The 19,668-nt window shown below is 40.3% G+C and overlaps 1 protein-coding gene across 1 annotated transcript; it reads right to left on the reverse strand.

Annotated features, from left to right (window-relative positions):
* Nucleotides 1-1,309: 1,309 nt before the first annotated feature.
* On the reverse strand, nucleotides 1,310-1,990 carry LOC135702929 (uncharacterized; the record flags this gene model as incomplete). The annotated part of the gene is made up of 3 exons (XM_065223982.1): nucleotides 1,310-1,598; nucleotides 1,657-1,784; nucleotides 1,861-1,990. Coding segments are annotated over 3 exons (540 nt in total), but the record flags the coding sequence as incomplete, so codon positions are not given.
* Nucleotides 1,991-19,668: the final 17,678 nt, after the last annotated feature.

Here is a 19,668-nt window from a genome sequence, read left to right on the forward strand (position 1 = left end):
AACTCTTGCAGACTGTCCCAATTGAGTCATTATCGATTGGCCTTGATTTGATCCATATAGACGGTGGACATATAGTTCATGGAATGCTTAATTACCTAAATGGATCATTCTATCGACTTTGAAGTGCCAATAAGAGTAGAGTGAGCCATGCCTGGGAAACACCCCCTCGATGATGGCCATGGATGCACGTCTGTGACAAACTGTTAGTTCTATCAATCATTTAGTAAATACACAGCTCATTACCAACGAACGGTTAGTGGTATATCTTTGAGCCGTAGGAGAAACACTTGTCCGTGAAAGGAATGCACCTAGGTACCTACTCAACGTACCCCTTGCATTGTCTATGCGGCTGGGGATGGTGCTATCAACCCAGTTTAGAAGTTCGTTTCGAAGGTGTGTCCTCCTCAAATCGGAAATGGGCACTTGTTGATCTGAGATATTCCGCTCGATAGAAGGTACACTTCGATAATGATTTCAAGACGTATGTTTGATGCATTTCTCAATCGAAAATAAATACATATAGCAGTTGACTCATCACTGAAACTGTTGTTATCAACCAACCTTACGCTGAGTTAACTGGAGCTCAAGCGTCAATAAATCGTCGCTTTTGGGATTTTCCCAATCAAGCTCCTCCCTAAGCCATGTAGGGGAGGGGTACCAGTTATGGCTATACGTTCCTATTATGGTGTGTTCCATCTATGGCATATGGAAATTCCTAGAGACTTGCTAAGTAAATGTGCTGTCAATCTATCATTTGGTGTAATTTTCATACTTATCAAATTCTGCTTGAAAAATAATAGTTAAATCAGAATGTATCCACCCATGGTGAGATCTGGCTCTTCTTACACTTTTCAAAACTGAAACAGATAAAAAAGGCAGCCTTTCATGAAAAGTTACAAATAAACCAATCTGTAACACCTACACACTTAGAAAATATCTCCGACTTCGGTAATTATGTTACCGAAATCTCAACCGCTGAGCGGTCGGTAATGTTTTCGGTAAATTTTAGAATTACCGAACTGTCCGTAATTCTGATTGAAAATCAGCTGTCAAAATGATACAAAAAGATCGGTAAAGTTTACTGAACTAATTGTAAAACTAAATTACCGAACATATTGTTAATTTCAAAAGCCCGTGGGAATAAAATTGGGTTCTCAATAAAATAAAACAAAACACGTAATTATGAGTTTGAATTAATGTATTTAATTTTGTTTTGTATTGGATGCGTTTTCGTTATTTGGGATACATTTTTTTTTTTTTTGTAAATTCATTCATTCAGAAACAGGTGAAAATGTAGAAAATCGTTGGATAAATGATTAAAGAGAATGCAAAAATTTAGCTCCCGTGGTGCTCAGAGTAGCAGTATGCAAAACAGCCCCGCGAAGAAAAAGAAAAAACTGCCTGTCAGTTGGAGCTGGTTGGACATTGAGCACAGTAAATGTCTCAAGAAGTATGTTGAACGCAAGTTTCAATTCTGCCAGAACCGGAATGGACCATTCGCTCCAGCGAATAACGCAATCTTCGCTGTTTTTCAACGGCTCTCCTCTTACGTACAAAACAGGAATCATCGATGCAGTTTGCGGAGGGTCATCGTCCATCTGAATTAATTATATTAAGATTTATTTTAATTTTTGTTTAGATTTTCAATTTGTTTACCTGTATCCACTCTATGATGCCCGATAGCGGGTTATTCTTCATGTTATTCTTACTTGTAGTATCTTGCTTTCGCTTTGATCCTCTTGACGGATTTTTCGACCGAATTATCGACAACGCTCGAACGAAATCTGTAAATAAATTGATTGTTTCAAGCTATTGAATATTTTCTAACGTTGTTAATTAATTTCCGAGATAATTTCTTACCATTTTGTATTTCTTTGAACTGATCCGAATGGTGCTCCAAAACTGCGAGTTCGATTGGTTCCCAATATTCACAGAAAGATGTTGATTCAGGTTTGATTTTGGCGTAATCCAGGCTTATCTGTAAGATGAAATGGTTAAAGTTTTACATCACTGTTGTAATTGTGATTGCCTATTGACTGGTGCTTATTATATTATTAAGATGCCTTAAAGATTTAAGATGAAAGAAAAAAGGGACCAATCATCGTTGATCGGTTCTCTTCATCGATTTCTCTTTTGCGAATAACGTGACTGCAAATTTGGATGAACATTTCAATAGGCCCTATCTGCATTGATCGAATCTTTTCATCGACTTTCTCTTTTGATAACAACAGCAAACAGATTTCGTGCTATATTTGCCGCATATTTTGTTAAAGGAGGCTCTTATCTAGTGTCCAACACATAAATCACAATAGGGAATGTTTTTGCAGCTTTTTTCTTTTCTTTGTTTTGGTGATTTTTAACAGATTGGCTAGTTCATCACCTTTGTTTTTACAGCTGGAACGATGAAGAAAATCGATCAACTCAGATAGGACCTTACGAAATGTACATCTATAAATGCATTTTTTGTGTTGTTGCTCCGAGAAAGTCGATTTAGATAATCGATCAACATAGATAGGGCCTTTTTAAATGTTACGAAGCATTTCTAGATAAACATTTCAAAAAGTCCTATCTACGTTGATCGGTTCTCTTCATCGACTTTCTCTTTTGATAACAACGGCTTTTCAGACGAATTTATTGCTATTTTTGCCACATAGTTTGATAAAGGAGATTCTTATCTAGCGTCCAAAACATCAATCGGAACAGCAAATGTTTTTGCAGCTGATTTATTAACGAAAGAGAAAAGTCAATGCAGAGAATCGATCAATGCAGATAAGACCTTCTGAAATGTTCATCTAGATTAGGCAGCATCTCAAGAAGCAAGCGATGCAGTAAGCAACGTAACTCTGGGAAACGGTATGAGAAGGAAACGTCAACAGAAACAGTGACATCCAAACTAGCTGTGCCTTTAAAAGATGACTATATTCTTACCAGTTCTCCATTGTAAGCAGTTAATACCGGAAAGTCTTTCAAATAGTTGCTGAATGTGTTTTCGCCGTCTTCAGAACGAGAAGCTTCACGATCGTTGAATGTCGCTTTCCATAACTCCACCACACGGAACTTGTTTGCTCGATTTGGGACAATAAATTTCAACTCCTGAATCTGATGAAAAAAAACGTAAGAAAAATAAATTTCCAACTAACCCGAAATAAACAGATTTTCAGGTCTACCAGCAATTTGATATCTTGAAGGCAAGGCTCTTCGACTGCAGAAGCATTCTCTTCCTGATGATTAACCTTTGGTTGCTCAATCCGACGCCGTTTGATAACTCGTTCGTCTGATTTCCTCGCCAAATATTCCATGCGATAGTGAATTCGACCAGCATGTCGATTTATTCCGCGAGCATGTGCATGGAACCAAAGTGCCTAAAATAAATGTATGCATGAAAATGTTGATATGCAGCCAAAACCAGTGCAGTGTTCACCTGCGGAACGTCACAATTAGAGGCCGCCAGGATAGGATAGGTTTTGACGAGTGAGGCAGCGATTTGATTTTTATGGAAGTTTGTCGGTCGGCTATAAAAAAAATAAAATAAAGTGAATTCATCTTTGTTGGATAAAAAGTACAGAGAACAATGCAAACTCACCATCCGTATAGTGATTTTAAACATTCGCAGAGTATATTCGATATGAGCTTGTAAACCTTTTCGTTGATGCATGTCTCTTCTCGCAATAGTTCTTGAATAGCAGCTTCATTTGGAGTTCTTTCAAAAATCCGGTCGATGTTTATGATCTGTTCAAAGATTACGTTTGTATCATCATCATTCCAAGGTCAAATAAGAGCTTACCTGTTCGAGGTTAATGCCGTGATAAGGATCGTTTGGATCAATAATCGCTTCAACTTGATAAACTTCCTCGGTGGAAACCGTGGAAACATCTTCAATAATATCGTGAGTAAGGTTAGTCTCATTACACTTGTGCTGCGTTTGAATTTTTTCAATTATTTTGATCATTTTTGTTGTCATGCTCATTCTGGCAAAATCGCGCTCGTTCAATGCCAGAAATATCTCCAAATCGTCGATTTCTTCTTTTTCTGGAAAAGATAATTAATTAGACGATTAGACCTACAATATTGTTGCCGTAATAAGGAATGAAAAGGCTCAACAATCTACCTAGTAATCTTGGTTATAAAACCGTCTCGAAATGTATTTCTTGGAGTCTTGTGTTGTTGACCAAAATGAGTACGTCGTGTGTATGAAGCAGTTTTCTATACATACAAGTTCATCATTACTTGTGACATCGACTTCATAAGCTTGAAAGAACTCGTTGTACCATGTTGTAGAGCAGTGTCGTAATAGAACATAAACTTGTTTCTCAACAACCACAAGTTCACGAATTATGGCATAAGAAGGAAATAATGGGTTTGAATGTTTTTTTAACCCAACAATTAGGTTCGCTCGAAGCTGGATGCCATTAATGATCACTGCTTTCGGTAGTAAAACTATTTCAATAGCTTCTTCCAGATAAAGGTAACTGAGACATTCTTCACGTTTTACAAGTTTTGCCGAAATATAGTTCAACTTATCACAAAAAGGATTATCTAAAATGTTAATTATCATTCGGAAACATTGCCTTTTCCCAAGACTTGAACAAATATTTCTAAAATTTTTGCAAGTAGCTGCTTGAGTTTTTCCGATTTTATTGGTCTGTTCGAATTGGAGGCAATTATACTGCTTCATCGATCCGCTCTTTCGTATACATGTAGTATAATGTCGCAAATGGTGTAGCTTATTAATACGTTTGTCAAATTTTGAATAAAATATTTGTTCGAAAAATTTGACATGTTCTTCGAGCTGACATAATAAATTATCTGATACAACGGGGGACATTATTATTCTCACAATATTGATCAAATGGCCTATTAGCTGCATGTATTCACATTCCTCTGGGACTTCCTGGCAAATCAGAAAGGGTAGTGCGCGAAGAAACAGAAGTGTCTGCGCTGAGGTTTGTCTTAACTTGTGCTTCGTAGGGTGCGAGATCATTTCATTGGTGAAGTTTGGAGATGGTTTGTTGCATCGATCGTTGAAGCCATACATAAACGTATTGATCCGATTGTTGATGAATTTTGCAGTAATGTTTGAATTTTTCTCTTTGTGATAATGATATAAAACCAGTTGGATCGTCAGAGGAATTACTCCTTCCGCTAAATCATGCATTCCATCCAGAGCAAAGTTATCAGTAATGTGGAAATATTGTAAATCGTTAAAAACAGATCCTGAACATTTTAACCCACATTCTTTAGGAGTTATTGATCCATTCTGTACCAAAGAAAGATGTTGGTCATACCAGTCTTTATCTTTGAGGGCATGCTCTGAAAATGGATCTTCATGAAATTTTTTTCTGGTAATTTGGCATATTCTGCAAAATAAATTAGCACTTGGGCTAAGTAAGCCGAAGACGTCGTGAACTGCCAACGTATCACCGCAAAATATGGTCATAACTGCTCTCAGCATAAATTTTTCGGTTCCATAATAAACTTCGATTCCTTCTTCTAGTGCCTTTAAATCGGAAATCAATGGTCCGAGGATTCTGGCATATCCGTTTTTCTTCACATCGATGCTCGTGCAATGCACTATTGGGAATACCGTCCTTGTGGAGCTATTCCACTTTTCTGGAAAATTCTGGATTTTGAAGCTAAAATTCGAAACTTTATTAATCCCCGCTCTTGAGCTCAAAGCGTTGCCAAGTTCAACGTCATCTTGATAGATACTTAAACGAACGCAATTAGGGAATTTTTGAAAATATTCGTTGGTTTTGAACGTTTCGCCGGAGCGGAAAGAGCTGTATTCGGTTACACATGGAATGCTCTCGGACGACAAAAAAGCCTCTTCCAGATGCTTCCGATTCTCCGGATTCCGAAAAATCAGCTTTAAAGTATCTATCAGGCTGATATATGATGCAGTTTCGTTTACCAGGATTTTTTTAGGCACAGAATTGATGTGGCAAACTTCTTCTCGACGGTTCAACAAAATATCCCTTGAAACCGGAGCTGATACTGATAATTCATCCAGAAACTTTTTCTGTTTTTGAAAAGTGTTAACCTGATCAAACAGTTGATTTAGTTGAAACAAGTTACGCAAGGAAACAGTTTGTTCTGAATTGAGAAACAAATTTTGGGAGTTCAAAAACTTCAGAGTAGTTGCCTCTAAGTACTCCGTTACATTCTTTACAACTGCTTCACACGTTTTTGTAAATTCGGATATTTGAGACTGTGGGAGTCCAACATCGTACGTTATTTTGCAAATGCTGATGTTAATTATCCTTTTAATTTCATTGAGCGAGATGTTGGGATCCAAATCTTCATTGTTTGCATCTGTCGTATATTCGGGTGGCAAGATTGAATGATTCAAATTGTTTTGAATTTGAGGTTCTTGGCTCTGAGACTTTTGGCGAGTGCAAGCTGGATGTTTTTCTAAAATATGCCGTTTAAGCGCATACAAGCTTCCGTAACGGGAGCCGCAATGATTAAAAGTGCAATCAAAATACACCTGAGAAGGATTGAGTTCATTTTTCCGGATATGTTCAGTGATGTGACGCTGCAAACCGGAAACGTAATTTGGAACTTCAGCCCCGCACAGAAAACATTTAATTGCAATCTTAAAGGAAGAACTTTTAGACAAATGCAAGTGTATTACTTACGGAAAATGTGTACCAGACGTTCATCCAGCTGATGCAGATCATTAAATACCGCTTCCATGGTTTTTTCACTGTTTTTTTTTCCTTTTATTTAAAAAAGAACTTCTCGAAGCAGCAGTTGACGTGAAATATGAGAATAAAAATAGCTGACAAGGTAAAGCTGAGGTACGGATAGTTCGGTAAAACGTTGTCCTAATTTACAATATTTCGGTTAAAAAATTACAGTGTACGGCAATTAAAAAGTTTTACAATATTTTCGGTGAATTTTAGACGAATTTCGGTAAAGCAAAAGATTACCACAACATTATGCCTATTTTTTAAGGTTTTTCGGTAAAATTTGATAAAACTACCGAAAGAATTGTTATTTTTGCTGATAGCGAATAGTTTCAGTAAAAAAAATTACCGAAGTCGGAGATATTTTCTAAGTGTGTACTAAGAACTTCATGATGAAAACTGTTTTTAGTTCAAACAAGGGCTTTAGAAAGCTGTTTTTAAACGGCGCCGGTGGTGTAGTGGTAAGCGTGATTACCTCTCACCCCAGCAGGCCTTGGTTCAATACCAGTCGGCGCCGCCGGGATGTTCTGAGGCATAACATCTCTGATCACGCCTTCCTTCGGATGGGAAGTAAAGCCGTTGGTTCCCGGTTCATGAGTTGATGGGTCGATAGGTAGGGTACAGGTGTGGGAGCTGCCTTCCTGGCACGTCGGTAGCATTGGTGCTCAGCACGGAAAACAAGATCGACGGAAAAAGTAAACCAAAGGAAAAAAAAAAGAAAGCTGTTTTTTCATATAATGTTTATGAAAAAAGGTAAATAATTTTTGGAAAATCTTAAAAACATAATCTGGCTTTGAATGATCTAATATGATACCACCTATCATGTACTTCAACACAGACTCCTGTGGCAAAAGATTGATTTCAACACGTTAATGCTAGAGTGCCTATAAGTAGAGTGACGACATTTCATAATTGTAATAGACGATTATCTTTCAATGGCTTGGACGCTACATTCCAATCGAGCAGAAGACCTCACAGATAAAAATATTATGTAGTTTTCAACTAGAAACTGGAGCAGGATTTTGAATATAAAATTACTCGTTTAAGGATCAGTCATTCAATTAAGTAAATCTTAAATTTACACGTTCATGTAAGTTATTACCATAGACAAACGGACATAACACATTGAATATTTCTCACTGTAAAACATCGTCTCTAAAGCCCGATTCAACGTAAATTTGGACGCATTCAAGTGATCATTACTCAAGAATTAAACAACATACACGGTTGATCAAAACGTCAAACGAAAGGGTATTTATTCAGCTTTCAAACGATATATAACAAGTTATTACATTTTACCGTTACGAACGAACTGTCGCACTTTACTTGTGATCGATGCCATCATGATCTGCACAGTCGCTGGTGACACTGTACCGGCGAACTTATTCCACTTTAAACGCATTTGTTGTGCATTTGTCACTTCTTTACCTCATCCTCGAAGTTTTCGCTTGACAATTGCCCAATATTTTTGGATCGGTCTGAACTCAGGGCAATTCGGAGGATTAATCTCTTTAGCGACGAGATTAACATTGTTTGCACCATACCATTCTAGTACCTCCTTAGAGTAGCGGCAGCTGGCTAGATCCGGCCAAAACATAACGTTGGTCTTGTGTTGCCGAATGAAGGGTAAAATCCGCTTTTTCAGACACTCTTTAATGTAAACCTTCGACGTCATTGTATGAGATGCGATGAAAACCTTGGTTTTAAGGCCACAACTGCAGATTCCTTGCCAAATTATTAGATTCCGAGCAAACTTATCAGCAACAACAAATTTATACCTGGAAGGAACATCCCCACGACCGCCTTGCCAGGTAAAATTTTCGTCCGGGGATTTATTTATAATCCATTTTGACATATGTTTCGTCATTCATAGAAATACAGCCAAATCAAATTTCGTCAAAACTCGTTCGTATAGTAATCGTGCTCGCTTTTTGGCCACTAAATATTGTTTCAGGGAGCGATTCGGATGTTTACTGGCACAAAAAGATTTACCTATATACTTCTCTTGAAAGGATGTTACGCACGGCGGAAAAGTGGGAATCGTATTTCTTTGCCAAATCGCGTATGGAGACACCTGGGTTGCTTTTCACGTACCTCAACACCTTTCTCCTCAGCTCTTTGTCCCTAGTGCTACTTTTATGATAGATGCGCTGTGCTCTATCCACACTCAGAGTATCCTTGTAACGTTTGATTACAAGACTCACCGTTAACTTTGGGAATTTTAACACTTTTGCTATTTTTGAGGCAGACCACGATGGTTTCTTTAGATGTTTGTGCACATTAATTTTATTTTCTCAAGTTCCATAATCCGTAATTTCGGGATGCGTCGATCAATCGAGAAAAACTTTTCACCAATTTCTTCGTCAATGAAACATCAACAAATGCCTGTCAAACGTTTTTTGTTCCAACCACCAGGGGCGCGGTGGTGTATTAAACCGTGCGCGCCACAGGTGACGGAAGTACCAATTACGATACTTTTAAATTGTTCGTTAAATGCTTGTTCGATGAACAACTTGCGAGTGTCTGTTTGTCTGTGTTAATACCATTCATCGTTGAACATTCAATTGAACTTTTCACTATTATGTAAAAGCACATATACATGTAAAATTCAATGCAAATGAATGGATTATTAAATACTTTTACGTCACACGGACGCCAATCAACGTAATCGTGCCCAATCAGGGACATCTATTTCATCAGTGTTCGTCGAGTCACCGGGATGCATGCCTGCAAGCTTCATGGAAGCCCCAAAACCCCTCGTCACAGTCGAGCCATTGCGGCCAGCGCACAGTGGTTCAAAAACCCCCAAAACGTGCGTTTTTTATTTTTCGGTATGAAAACGACATTTTAGAAGGATAGTGTCTTCAGAAGAGTTGCAGAGCTTTCAAAGGGCTATCGTTTGATGCTAAGATATTGCTGATCTATCCACCTAGAAGGGCAGGGCAAAATTAAAATTTTACAAACTTGCCCAAATCATGTTGGTGTTTTAAGCAAAGTTGTAGATTATGTCAAATGAAACAACTTTGCTGAAAACATCAACTTCGTAAAACGATTGCGTAACGAGTTAACGAACGTTTTCTTTAAATGACCCCCCAAAAACAGTTTTTTTTTAAATAACTTTTTTGGACGCGATTTTATCAACAAGGTTAACAGAAAGTTATTTGCAATCACAAAACACACATTTGACCCCAAGACATTTTACCTCTCTGACCATAATTGTCAAAGTTATAAACAATATTATAGTCAAAATACGCATTTTTCACGTCGACACACCATAAATGCAAAATTGTTTCATTTGACATAATCTACAACTTTGCTGAAAACACCAACATGATTTGAGCAAGCTTGTAAAATTTTAATTTTGCCCTGCCCTTCTAGGTGGATAGATCAGCAATATCTCAGCACCAAACGATAGCCCTTTGAAAGCTCTGCAACTCTTCTCAAGACACCATCCTTCTAAAATGTCGTTTTCATACCGAAAAATAAAAAACGCACGTTTTGGGGGTTTTGAACCACTGTGCAGCGCCCTGCAGACATCCCGGTCCTGTGTATGAGTGCGGGGAAGGGGTCTTCCGAGCCACCATCGCAGGCAAGTATGCACACATTTCAAACAGTTTACTTCCCGTGACATTGGTCGATTCCAGTTGCCGCTTGTGGGCTTATCTGCCAACCAACGCACCATGGAAGCTCTCGGATCTACCTCACCAGTGAAGAGCCGTTCGAATGGCGTGTCATCTGACCGGTTGTTGTCGGTATACTATCAGAACGTTAGAGGCTTGCGTACACAAATCTCCCGTCTTTACTTGCTTTTATCGAGCTATGATTACGATGTTCTCGTGTTCACTGAAACTTGGCTCAGGTCTGATATCGACAGCGCAGAAATTTCACCCGAGTATACCATATTTCGATGCGACCGTAGCACATCGACCAGTATTCACTCACGGGGAGGCGGAGTGCTGATCGCGGTCAAAAGGCATATAGTCTGTGAACCTACTTCGCCGATAAATTGTGAGCAACTCGAACAAGTTTCAGTTCGTGTGGAATCTGGACGCCGCTCGCTCTACATCATTGCCATTTATCTTCCTCCCAATTCGTCCCTCGACCTGTATTACGCTCATGTGAACGCAGTACAGCTAATTTCGGAGAACTCGTCAACAGCTGATGTGATTCTGACACTAGGAGACTACAATCTGCCAAGTTTACGGTGGAAATCAGACGATGAGTTGAACGGCTTTATCCCGTCAGACGTTTCCTCAGAAATAGAATGTTGCCTCACAGAAAATATGTTTGCCTCTGGTTTGCGTCAGGTCAACGATGTTGTGAATACTAATGGCAGACTCCTCGATCTTGTGTTTGTCAATCTACCGTAGTACTTTGACCTCATTGTACCCTCAACTCCACTTTTACCAATTGACGACCATCACGCACCATTTATCTTGCTTCTTGACGAAAGCTGTAATGGCACAATCACAACGGACGATGGGGATGTGAGATTCAACTTTAATTTTCAGTCGTGTGATTTTGGTCGTTTGGATGACGTGCTCTCAAACATCGAATGGGATGCTCTACTGCGACGGGAATCATTGGACGAGTCTGTATCAGCTTTCTATGATAAACTTTACGAAGTTCTTAGTGACCAAGTACCTCAAAAGAGACAACGAGCTTCTTCAGTCTACAACAACCCATGGTGAACCTATGAACTACGTCATCTACGAAACATCCTCAGGAAAGCACGCAGCCGTTTCTTTCTGATGAAGTCCGATAGTGAGCGGAATAACCTTCAGGAAGTGGAAACAACGTACAAGGCACTTCTCTTTTCCACGTATGAAAGTTACATGGCTAAGATTCAATCAGATGTCAAGCAAAATCCTTCATGTTCCTGGAATTTTGTCAGAAGCCAAAAATCGGCTACTCGTATTCCAACTAACGTCAAATACGACATAACCATCGCTAGCTCTAATTCGGAAGCAGCAAGCCTATTCGCCAAGTTCTTCGAGAGCATATTTAGCAAATCATCGCCTGTTCCTCGCTTCAACCGCTTTGCCCATATTGCTTCACCAGACATAAATCTACCCGACGTTCAGTTTTCCGTTGTCGAAGTGGTGAAAGCCATTGAAGAACTCGACGTTGATAAAGGACCTGGAATGGACGGTATACCACCCTTGCTGCTGAAGAATTGCTCCACCGCACTTGCATCTCCCATAACATCTCTATTCAACCGTTCGCTGCATGACAGGATGTTCCCAGTGGCTTGGAAATCAGCTTCTATCATTCCAATCTACAAATCCGGCAACTGTAATCGAGTCACGAACTATCGAGGTGTTTCTGTCTTGTGTTGCTTGAGCAAAATTTTCGAAAAACTGGTGCATAACGTTCTGTATAACGCCGTATCTTCATTAATCTCCGGCAGCCAACATGGTTTCATGAAACAACGCTCCACGACTACAAATCTGATGTGTTACGTCAACACCTTGTCTCGCGAAGTTGAACATGGACAACAAGTTGATTCGATTTATATAGATTTCGCCAAGGCCTTCGACACTGTACCTCATATCTTGGTCATAGACAAAATGGTACACATGGGGTTTCCGGAATGGATAACGCAGTGGTTGTTCTCGTACCTGTCGGACAGAACCGGTTGTGTTGTAGTGAATGCGGCACAATCCCAGCCGTTCAACATCACGTCCGGTGTACCCCAAGGAAGCGTTCTTGGGCCGCTGATCTTCAATATCTTCGTAAATGACTTGTGTATGCTGCTCTCTTCTTTTAACCTTTCTTTTGCCGACGACTTGAAGATTTATCGTGTCATCACTTCTTCAGAAGACTGCATGGCGTTGCAGGAGGACATAAACGTTATGCTCGTTTGGTGTAGCGATAATGGATTGCGCGTGAACAGGGACAAATGCAAAGTTATTTCGTTTACGCGACGCACCAGGCCCATTGTCCATAAATTTAAAATGGAATCCGTCATACTGGAGCGAGTTCTATCGATGTGTGATCTGGGCGTTACTATTAACTCAAAATTGAAGTTTAAAGAACATGTAGCTATTATAAGCGCCAAAGCATTTTCTGCACTCGGATTTGTACCACAGGACGAACTATGGGCATCACAATCCACTTGATTCGTGTCTCCGGGCTTTTAATGAGCTTGAGCTTGAGCTTGAGCTTGATTGACCGCCCACGGTTGCTACTCTGTTATTGCCAGATCAGCTGTAATTACACAGAGAACCAATAGATAATGCTTGGGACTAGCAATCATCCTCAATGTGTAAAAACTGGTGATCTTAAATTAGGCAATACCAGCGCCGGCCACGCCCGAACACAGGTCAAGAAAGGAATGGGAAGGATTGTGTTGACATGACACTCGTTTTGATGGAAGCCGAGAACACCTCTGCACTTCCACGAGGAATCACTGGGATGTTGGATAAGAGGGTTGGGTTTGCAGCAGGGTTCGTTTTGGTAAACGATAAGCTGAATTGATGTCCTAACGATCATATAACGCGAAGGAGCTTGGGACTAAACCCACGGTCTTCTGCTCAGTAAGCAAAAGCGTTTGCCACTAGGCAAACGAGCACCTTTTTAATCACCGAGTTGCTGTTATTACCATGTAGTCATATTAACAAATAAAACGATTGACGAATCTTGAATGTGGATGGGCCTGAGATTAGACTCATGATGTTCTGCTCAGTAAGCAAAAACGGTTTCTCTAAGGCCACCGAGCCCCTCATATCACATAATACCGTTGCTCAAATTTTTGTATCCATTCAAACCCGGAACTAACGACAACAACGAGTTTCGCAAAATACACGATACACAAGCGATTTTACCATAAATCTCTTTGATATGTAAGGACCTGGGACCGCGTTTTCCTGCTCAGTAAGCAGGCTATTGTAACCGACGATCTCTCAAATCCGAAAACTAAAAACTACGAAAAAGTACTTAGGCCTTTATTAAGTTCCACTTTCACGCGACGTTCAATGTTTCAATTTGCTCTTTACGTATTGTTCAGGCTATAAATAGGCCCTTTTCAAAAGTTACGCGAGAAATACGCACAATCGTCGCCTACCTCGCAAAACTGGTTCCAAACGACAACAAAGCCATAAGCAACGATGGATTGTTGAACTTTGCTGGCTGGTGTAGTGCACAGCAAAAAAAAAAATGTAACATCGATCAACGCAATTCAAGCTGATGTATGAAATAATGATGTAATTGTAATTTTGTAATTTATCAGCACACACCCTGGTCGACCACTGTAAACCAATCTGCCGTTAAGCGAGTGCGAGTACGAGTTAAGCGAGTTATGACGACCTTCTTCCACTAGCAGGTCTGTTTCTGTTTGCACAGACAGTCCCACTAGTTTCCGATACATTTATAGGGGATAGTAGGAGATTAAAAGAATGAAGAAGAATTATAGAGGTTTTTTTGTAGTTGTTTTGCTTAAAAGAGAGAAACAGAACTAAACAAAATTACACCTGCTGAAAAAAGATAAGTCTATTATTTTGGTTAGTGATCGTTTGGATTTGGGTCACCCCACGTTGTGTTTAGGTTAGTATAAATAAATAATACTATATAGTCATATAAATCACAACAGCTCATTATCTTCAGCGTTATCGGCGTTTCTGGATCTTTAGTTGCCTCTGTGATATACTTACTTGCGGCATACTATTTTGGGAGTGTATATGAGCGTGTACCATGTACGGTAGCTCATCTCTCATCGTGATGGTGGGACATAGTAGACAAATTAGAGAGAAAACAAGGAGGTATTAGTATTAGTTATATGTAAACAAACAAAACAAAAGAAGAGAAGAGGAAAGAAGAGCAAAAAAATAAAAAGGGGATAAAGTAGATAACAAAGAAAAGAAACGTAGGCAGATTATTAGAAAAGACATTATCCGAGACTCAGCAATTAAATGTCACTCCCGCCGAGATCTCAGCGAAACCCCCTTCCAGCTGAGACCCGCACAGCCGAGCTCGGTAGAAAAAACTAAGTGTGTAGATAGATTAGTAGGAAAATAAATAAAACTACTTTATGACTCAAAGTGCAATGAATGAGCGTTAGTTTCGGGATCATTTCAGTGTTAGAGTTATGTTAGTTTTGATCCGTAATCAGCCCTGCCGACCCCTCAACATTAGTTGCAGGCAGTGGTTGTTAGATAATGCGGCACTGTAACTACTACTATTTTAGAGGTATGATTCGTCAAGTTTATACAACTCAATGTTTCAATTGAGGCAAACTATCTATCTTACAATTACAAAAGCAAACCTAAACTTACAATTATATGCAAATGCAAAATGAAACTTGACAAATCATCGTCAATCCCCTTATTCCAGGGCAGGGCCTGACGATTTGAATCTAATTTTGATCAGTGAACGGGCACCATATGGTACATTTTCTCACCATGAACCTATCATTTCCAGCCTATCTGAACTATTTAATAAATGGAAGCCATAACATGGGTTAGGCTCCCCCTAAGCAGGCCCTCCGCATCCTGTCTCTGTCTTATCTCAAATACAAAATGCCAATGGTACACGCAAACCAAAAATCTATTACAATGAATGTTAGTTCCGTTTCCTATCATCCTCTGTTCATGAACATCGCAACGAATGTTAGAAATTGACCATGCAGGCGATGTAATGGTTTTTTGTCTTTTTTTTTTATTTCGTGTTCCATCTACGCTTTCGACTATACCAGTAAGCTTGTAGAACGACGTACATTATAGAACATTGTAGAACGACGCACGCACTTGCCTCGAATCTCTCCCGCAGAAAAAGCATACGAAGTCGAGCATTTTTATTTCGGGTTCAATCTACGCTTTCGACTATACCAGTAAGCTTGTAGAACGACGCACATTGTAGAACATTGTAGAACGACGCACACACTTGTCTCGAATCTCTCCAGCAGAAAAAGCATACGAAATCGAGCATGCGAGAAAATGAGCGCTTCATGTTTGCTTTTAGGCTATCCATATTCAGAAGCATGGAGAGAGCAGTGGAGAAACCACAGGTCTGATAGTCGCAACGTTCGTGGTTCAAGTCCAGTCGGCAACCTTTTTTCTATTTTTTCCACATAATTAATTTCACTCACTAATACACTCCACATTTTTCGGTCTCCAATTTTCTTACATCGGACCGCAGCTAGGTATATCGCATCCTCGGTTCATGCGGTCTCCACTTACATCCTCTGATGATGAATCCCACATAATTGTAAGCGAATCTTACATCCACCGGTTGGGTGTAAAGATGAAGAGCTAAAGCATAACGATTTACCTTCAGTTGAGGTGTACCATGAAATACCAATCGAGCCAGAGGTTAATACAAGTCCTAATCAAGTAAATACTGAATCAGAAAGTGATGAAGATGAATTTGTGGATATAGAAAGCTCGGATGAATATGAAGATGCAAGTGAGGCTACTCGCCGAAGTCAAAGGATGGTGAAAAGACCAATTTGGCTACGCGATTATGAGACAAGTCTTCTGTCTTCTCATCACTCTCAGGATATACCACAAACCATACAGGAATTGAAAGAGCGGGATGATTGGCACAAGTGGAAGCATGCTGTTGATGAAGAGGTCAGTGCTTTGATTGAAAACAACACTTGGACGTTGGTTAGCGAGCTCCCTCAGGGAAGAAAAGCTATCCATTCCATGTGGGTGTTTAGTATCAAAGACGAAGGCAATTCATCACGATATAAGGCTAGACTTGTGGCCAAAGGTTGTTCGCAACGTCCAGGAGTGGACTACAGTGAAACCTTTGCGCCGGTTGCCAAGATGACTACGGTTCGAGTGATGCATTCGATTGCAGTCAAAAAGGATTGGTTGATACATCAAATGGACGTAAAGACGGCATTCCTGAATGGTTCACTACAAGAAGAGATATACATGAGACTTCCTCCAAATGAACATGGACAAATTGAACTTTGTAAGCTTAACAAGAGCATTTATGGTCTCAAACAGGCAGGAAGGAGTTGGAATCATAAATTTGATGAGACTATTACGAAACTGGGGTTTCATAAATTAAATTCGGATAACTGCCTCTATATTTGTGCTAGACGAGGACTTTACATTATTCTTTATGTTGATGATATCCTTATATTTGGAAAGGATATGGGTCAGATAAAGTGGATCAAAGAAAAATTGTCGGAAAGCTTTAAGATGAAAGATCTTGGGGAAGTAAGTAGCTTCCTAGGGTTGGATATTACGCGTTGTCTAGATAATGGTACACTGGAATTATCCCAACAAGCATACATTGAAAAGGTATTGGCAAGGTTTGGTATGAAAGATTGTAAACCGGTGGCTACACCTATGGATGTAAACTGTAAGTGGAAGAAATCAAACATTCCTACTGATGAACCCTTTAAAGAGCTGCTAGGCTCTTTGCAATACTTGACGATAATGTCAAGGCCTGACATAACCATTGCTGTGAGTATTTTAAGTCAATTTCAGAGCTCGCCTGGAAAGGAACATTGGGATGGACTCAAAAGGATCCTGCGCTATCTTCAAGGTACCAAATCCATGAAGATGGTGTACACTCGAGACAAAGATGATGTGCCATTACGAGGATATTCGGACGCCGATTTTGCGAACGATCTGGAGGAACGGAAGTCAAACTCCGGATGTGTCTTCACCATATACGGAAATAGGTCTCCTGGGGAAGTAAGCGGCAACAAATCGTCAGTTTGTCGTCAACCGAATCCGAGCTCGTTGCCTTGTGTCATGCCGCGAAGGAAGGTGTATGGATGTCGAACTTACTGCGTGAGATTGGGATCAATTTAGTCCCATACACAATGTATGAAGACAGTATACCTTGTATTCGCATTGCTGAAGAGGCTCGAGAGCATCAACGTACGAAGCATATAGACGTAAAGTATATGTATGTAAGAAGTTTGATCAAAGATAAGCAAATGTTACTTAAGTATATTCCAAGTGAAAATCAGTTAGCAGACCTTTTTACAAAACCATTGCCAAAAGGGAGATTTATTAAGCTATTGGACACACTAGGAATGATTAATTGAGGGGAAGTGTTGGAGTATTAATTTAATCTTTCCGTGTGAGTTGATTCTGAACCATTTCAAGTTAACTATATTTAGAGTGCAGGATAGAGGAGATTAGTGTACACTGTGCTTACCAGGTGCATGGTATACACCAGAATGTTCACAGCAATCACTAGTGCTCTATTAGGTTCTGCAGCGTGACGTCACAAATGAACTCAGTGTTAAACGGCTGAACCTTTTTGACAGTTCAGTGGTACTGTTTACAAGCACTTAGTCGTTTTTTCGAAAAAAATATATTTTAAAATTTCCGAATTTTAACTTGAAAATTGTTGAGGAAATGCGTGGTGAAAGGATGTTGCTCGTGGACATTGCAAAAGTGTGGTTTACAGCTCACTGCAATCTGAAAAATGATCCAGAAAATATACCCAAGAAAAAATCGACTAAGTCCACGTAAACAGTACCACTGAACTGTCATCAGATTGAGGTTAACCCCGACGGTGCAAAACCTAATTACCAAGCTAGGATAACACGGCGATAGAGGAAATGCTTCGTCAACCCGCAGGAGTGCCAACCGGCACATTAGGATCGACACCAGTAAGATCCTTATTACGGCATACTGGACACGGCATTGAACTATGGACACGACACGGCACAATGGATTGGATACCACGCTACAGGGCTGACAGTCGTGCTATTCTGCTCACTAAGTAAAGAAGGGTGACACCTTCTTGAAATGGCGAGTGGGCGTCCCGGTAAAACCTTGGCAGGCCTCCGGATACGTTCAAAACTCTTCACCAATTGGTGATTGATGAGTAGTTGGCTCAGATGAAACATTCCTGACTTACGCCGATCTGGCTCTGAACACGTCCCCCGTGAAGGACCGTGTCAACCCTAGCATAGCCTCCCTGCTTGCATAGATAACCATGGGATCACGATAGGAGACTACATACAACGAGTGGAGATAGCGGCCCATCAGAATGGTTTAAAGCGGAGAAAAAAACAAAAATGGCGAAAATGAAAAGACCAAAAAAAAAATATGAAAGACGACGGCAAGACGCCAGATAGTGAAAACGGAGGAGCGAACGTGTTCGCAAGAAACGGAAAGTTGCAGAGATCACCAGCGGCGAACCAGTTGACCACAGCAAGTTCCAGTAGTAGCATACCCCAAGTGGAACAGCATGGACCCCAATATTCGCACCGAAATCCAGCAGTGGCAAACAGCAAGAATTGCAGCTTAGGAGAACCAAAATGACGGAGGTCAGGAGGAAGATCGATGATCTCTATGTGTTCGTAAAGGATAAAAACAACGTACACAAAGAAATCAAGCAACTTGTGACTGGAATCAAATCCGGCATAACAGTGGCAGATCGGGAATTCCAAGAGTGGAGAAAAAGAGCCTAAAATGCCGTTAAGGCTCTCCGGGAGGCCAAGGAGAGCATAAGACTGGTTGAAGCACATGAGACGCCGAAGAGACCCACAAATCCACGTCCTGAAAAGAGAGATAGGGACACGCCAGGAGATTGGGAAGGAGCCCAGAAAACGTAAGGACGAGGAAGGCATCAAGTAGATGGGAGAAAATGGTGGGTGGCGTATAGTCGAGAACCAGAAGGAGAGGAAGAAAACACAGAAGGAAGATGAAGTGAGGAAGAAGGAAGAGGAAGCGAGGAAGAAGGAAGAGAAGAAGAAGGAAGACAGGAAGAATAAGGAGAAGCCTAGGCCTCGTAGGGAGAGAAGCAAGGGTAACGCTCTGGTTGTTGAGGCGAAGGACAAAACGTCCTACGCAGCACTCCTCCGGAAAGTGAGAGAGGATCCGGAGTTGAAACAACTAGACGAGAACGTGGTGAAAACCAAGCGAACCCAGAAAGGCGAGATGCTATTTGAGCTGAAAAGGGATCATACGGTTAAGAGCGCAGCTTTCAAGGAGAGCGATGGCAAAGATCAGAGGTCCAACGATGCCGGTTGAAATGTGTCCCAGCAAGTTGAAAGTTA

Source organism: Ochlerotatus camptorhynchus, unplaced genomic scaffold (assembly GCF_037179485.1).
Source record: "Ochlerotatus camptorhynchus isolate MF236.1 unplaced genomic scaffold, CSIRO-AGI_Acam_v1.1 ptg000203l, whole genome shotgun sequence".
Classification (NCBI taxonomy): Eukaryota; Metazoa; Arthropoda; class Insecta; order Diptera; family Culicidae; genus Ochlerotatus; species Ochlerotatus camptorhynchus.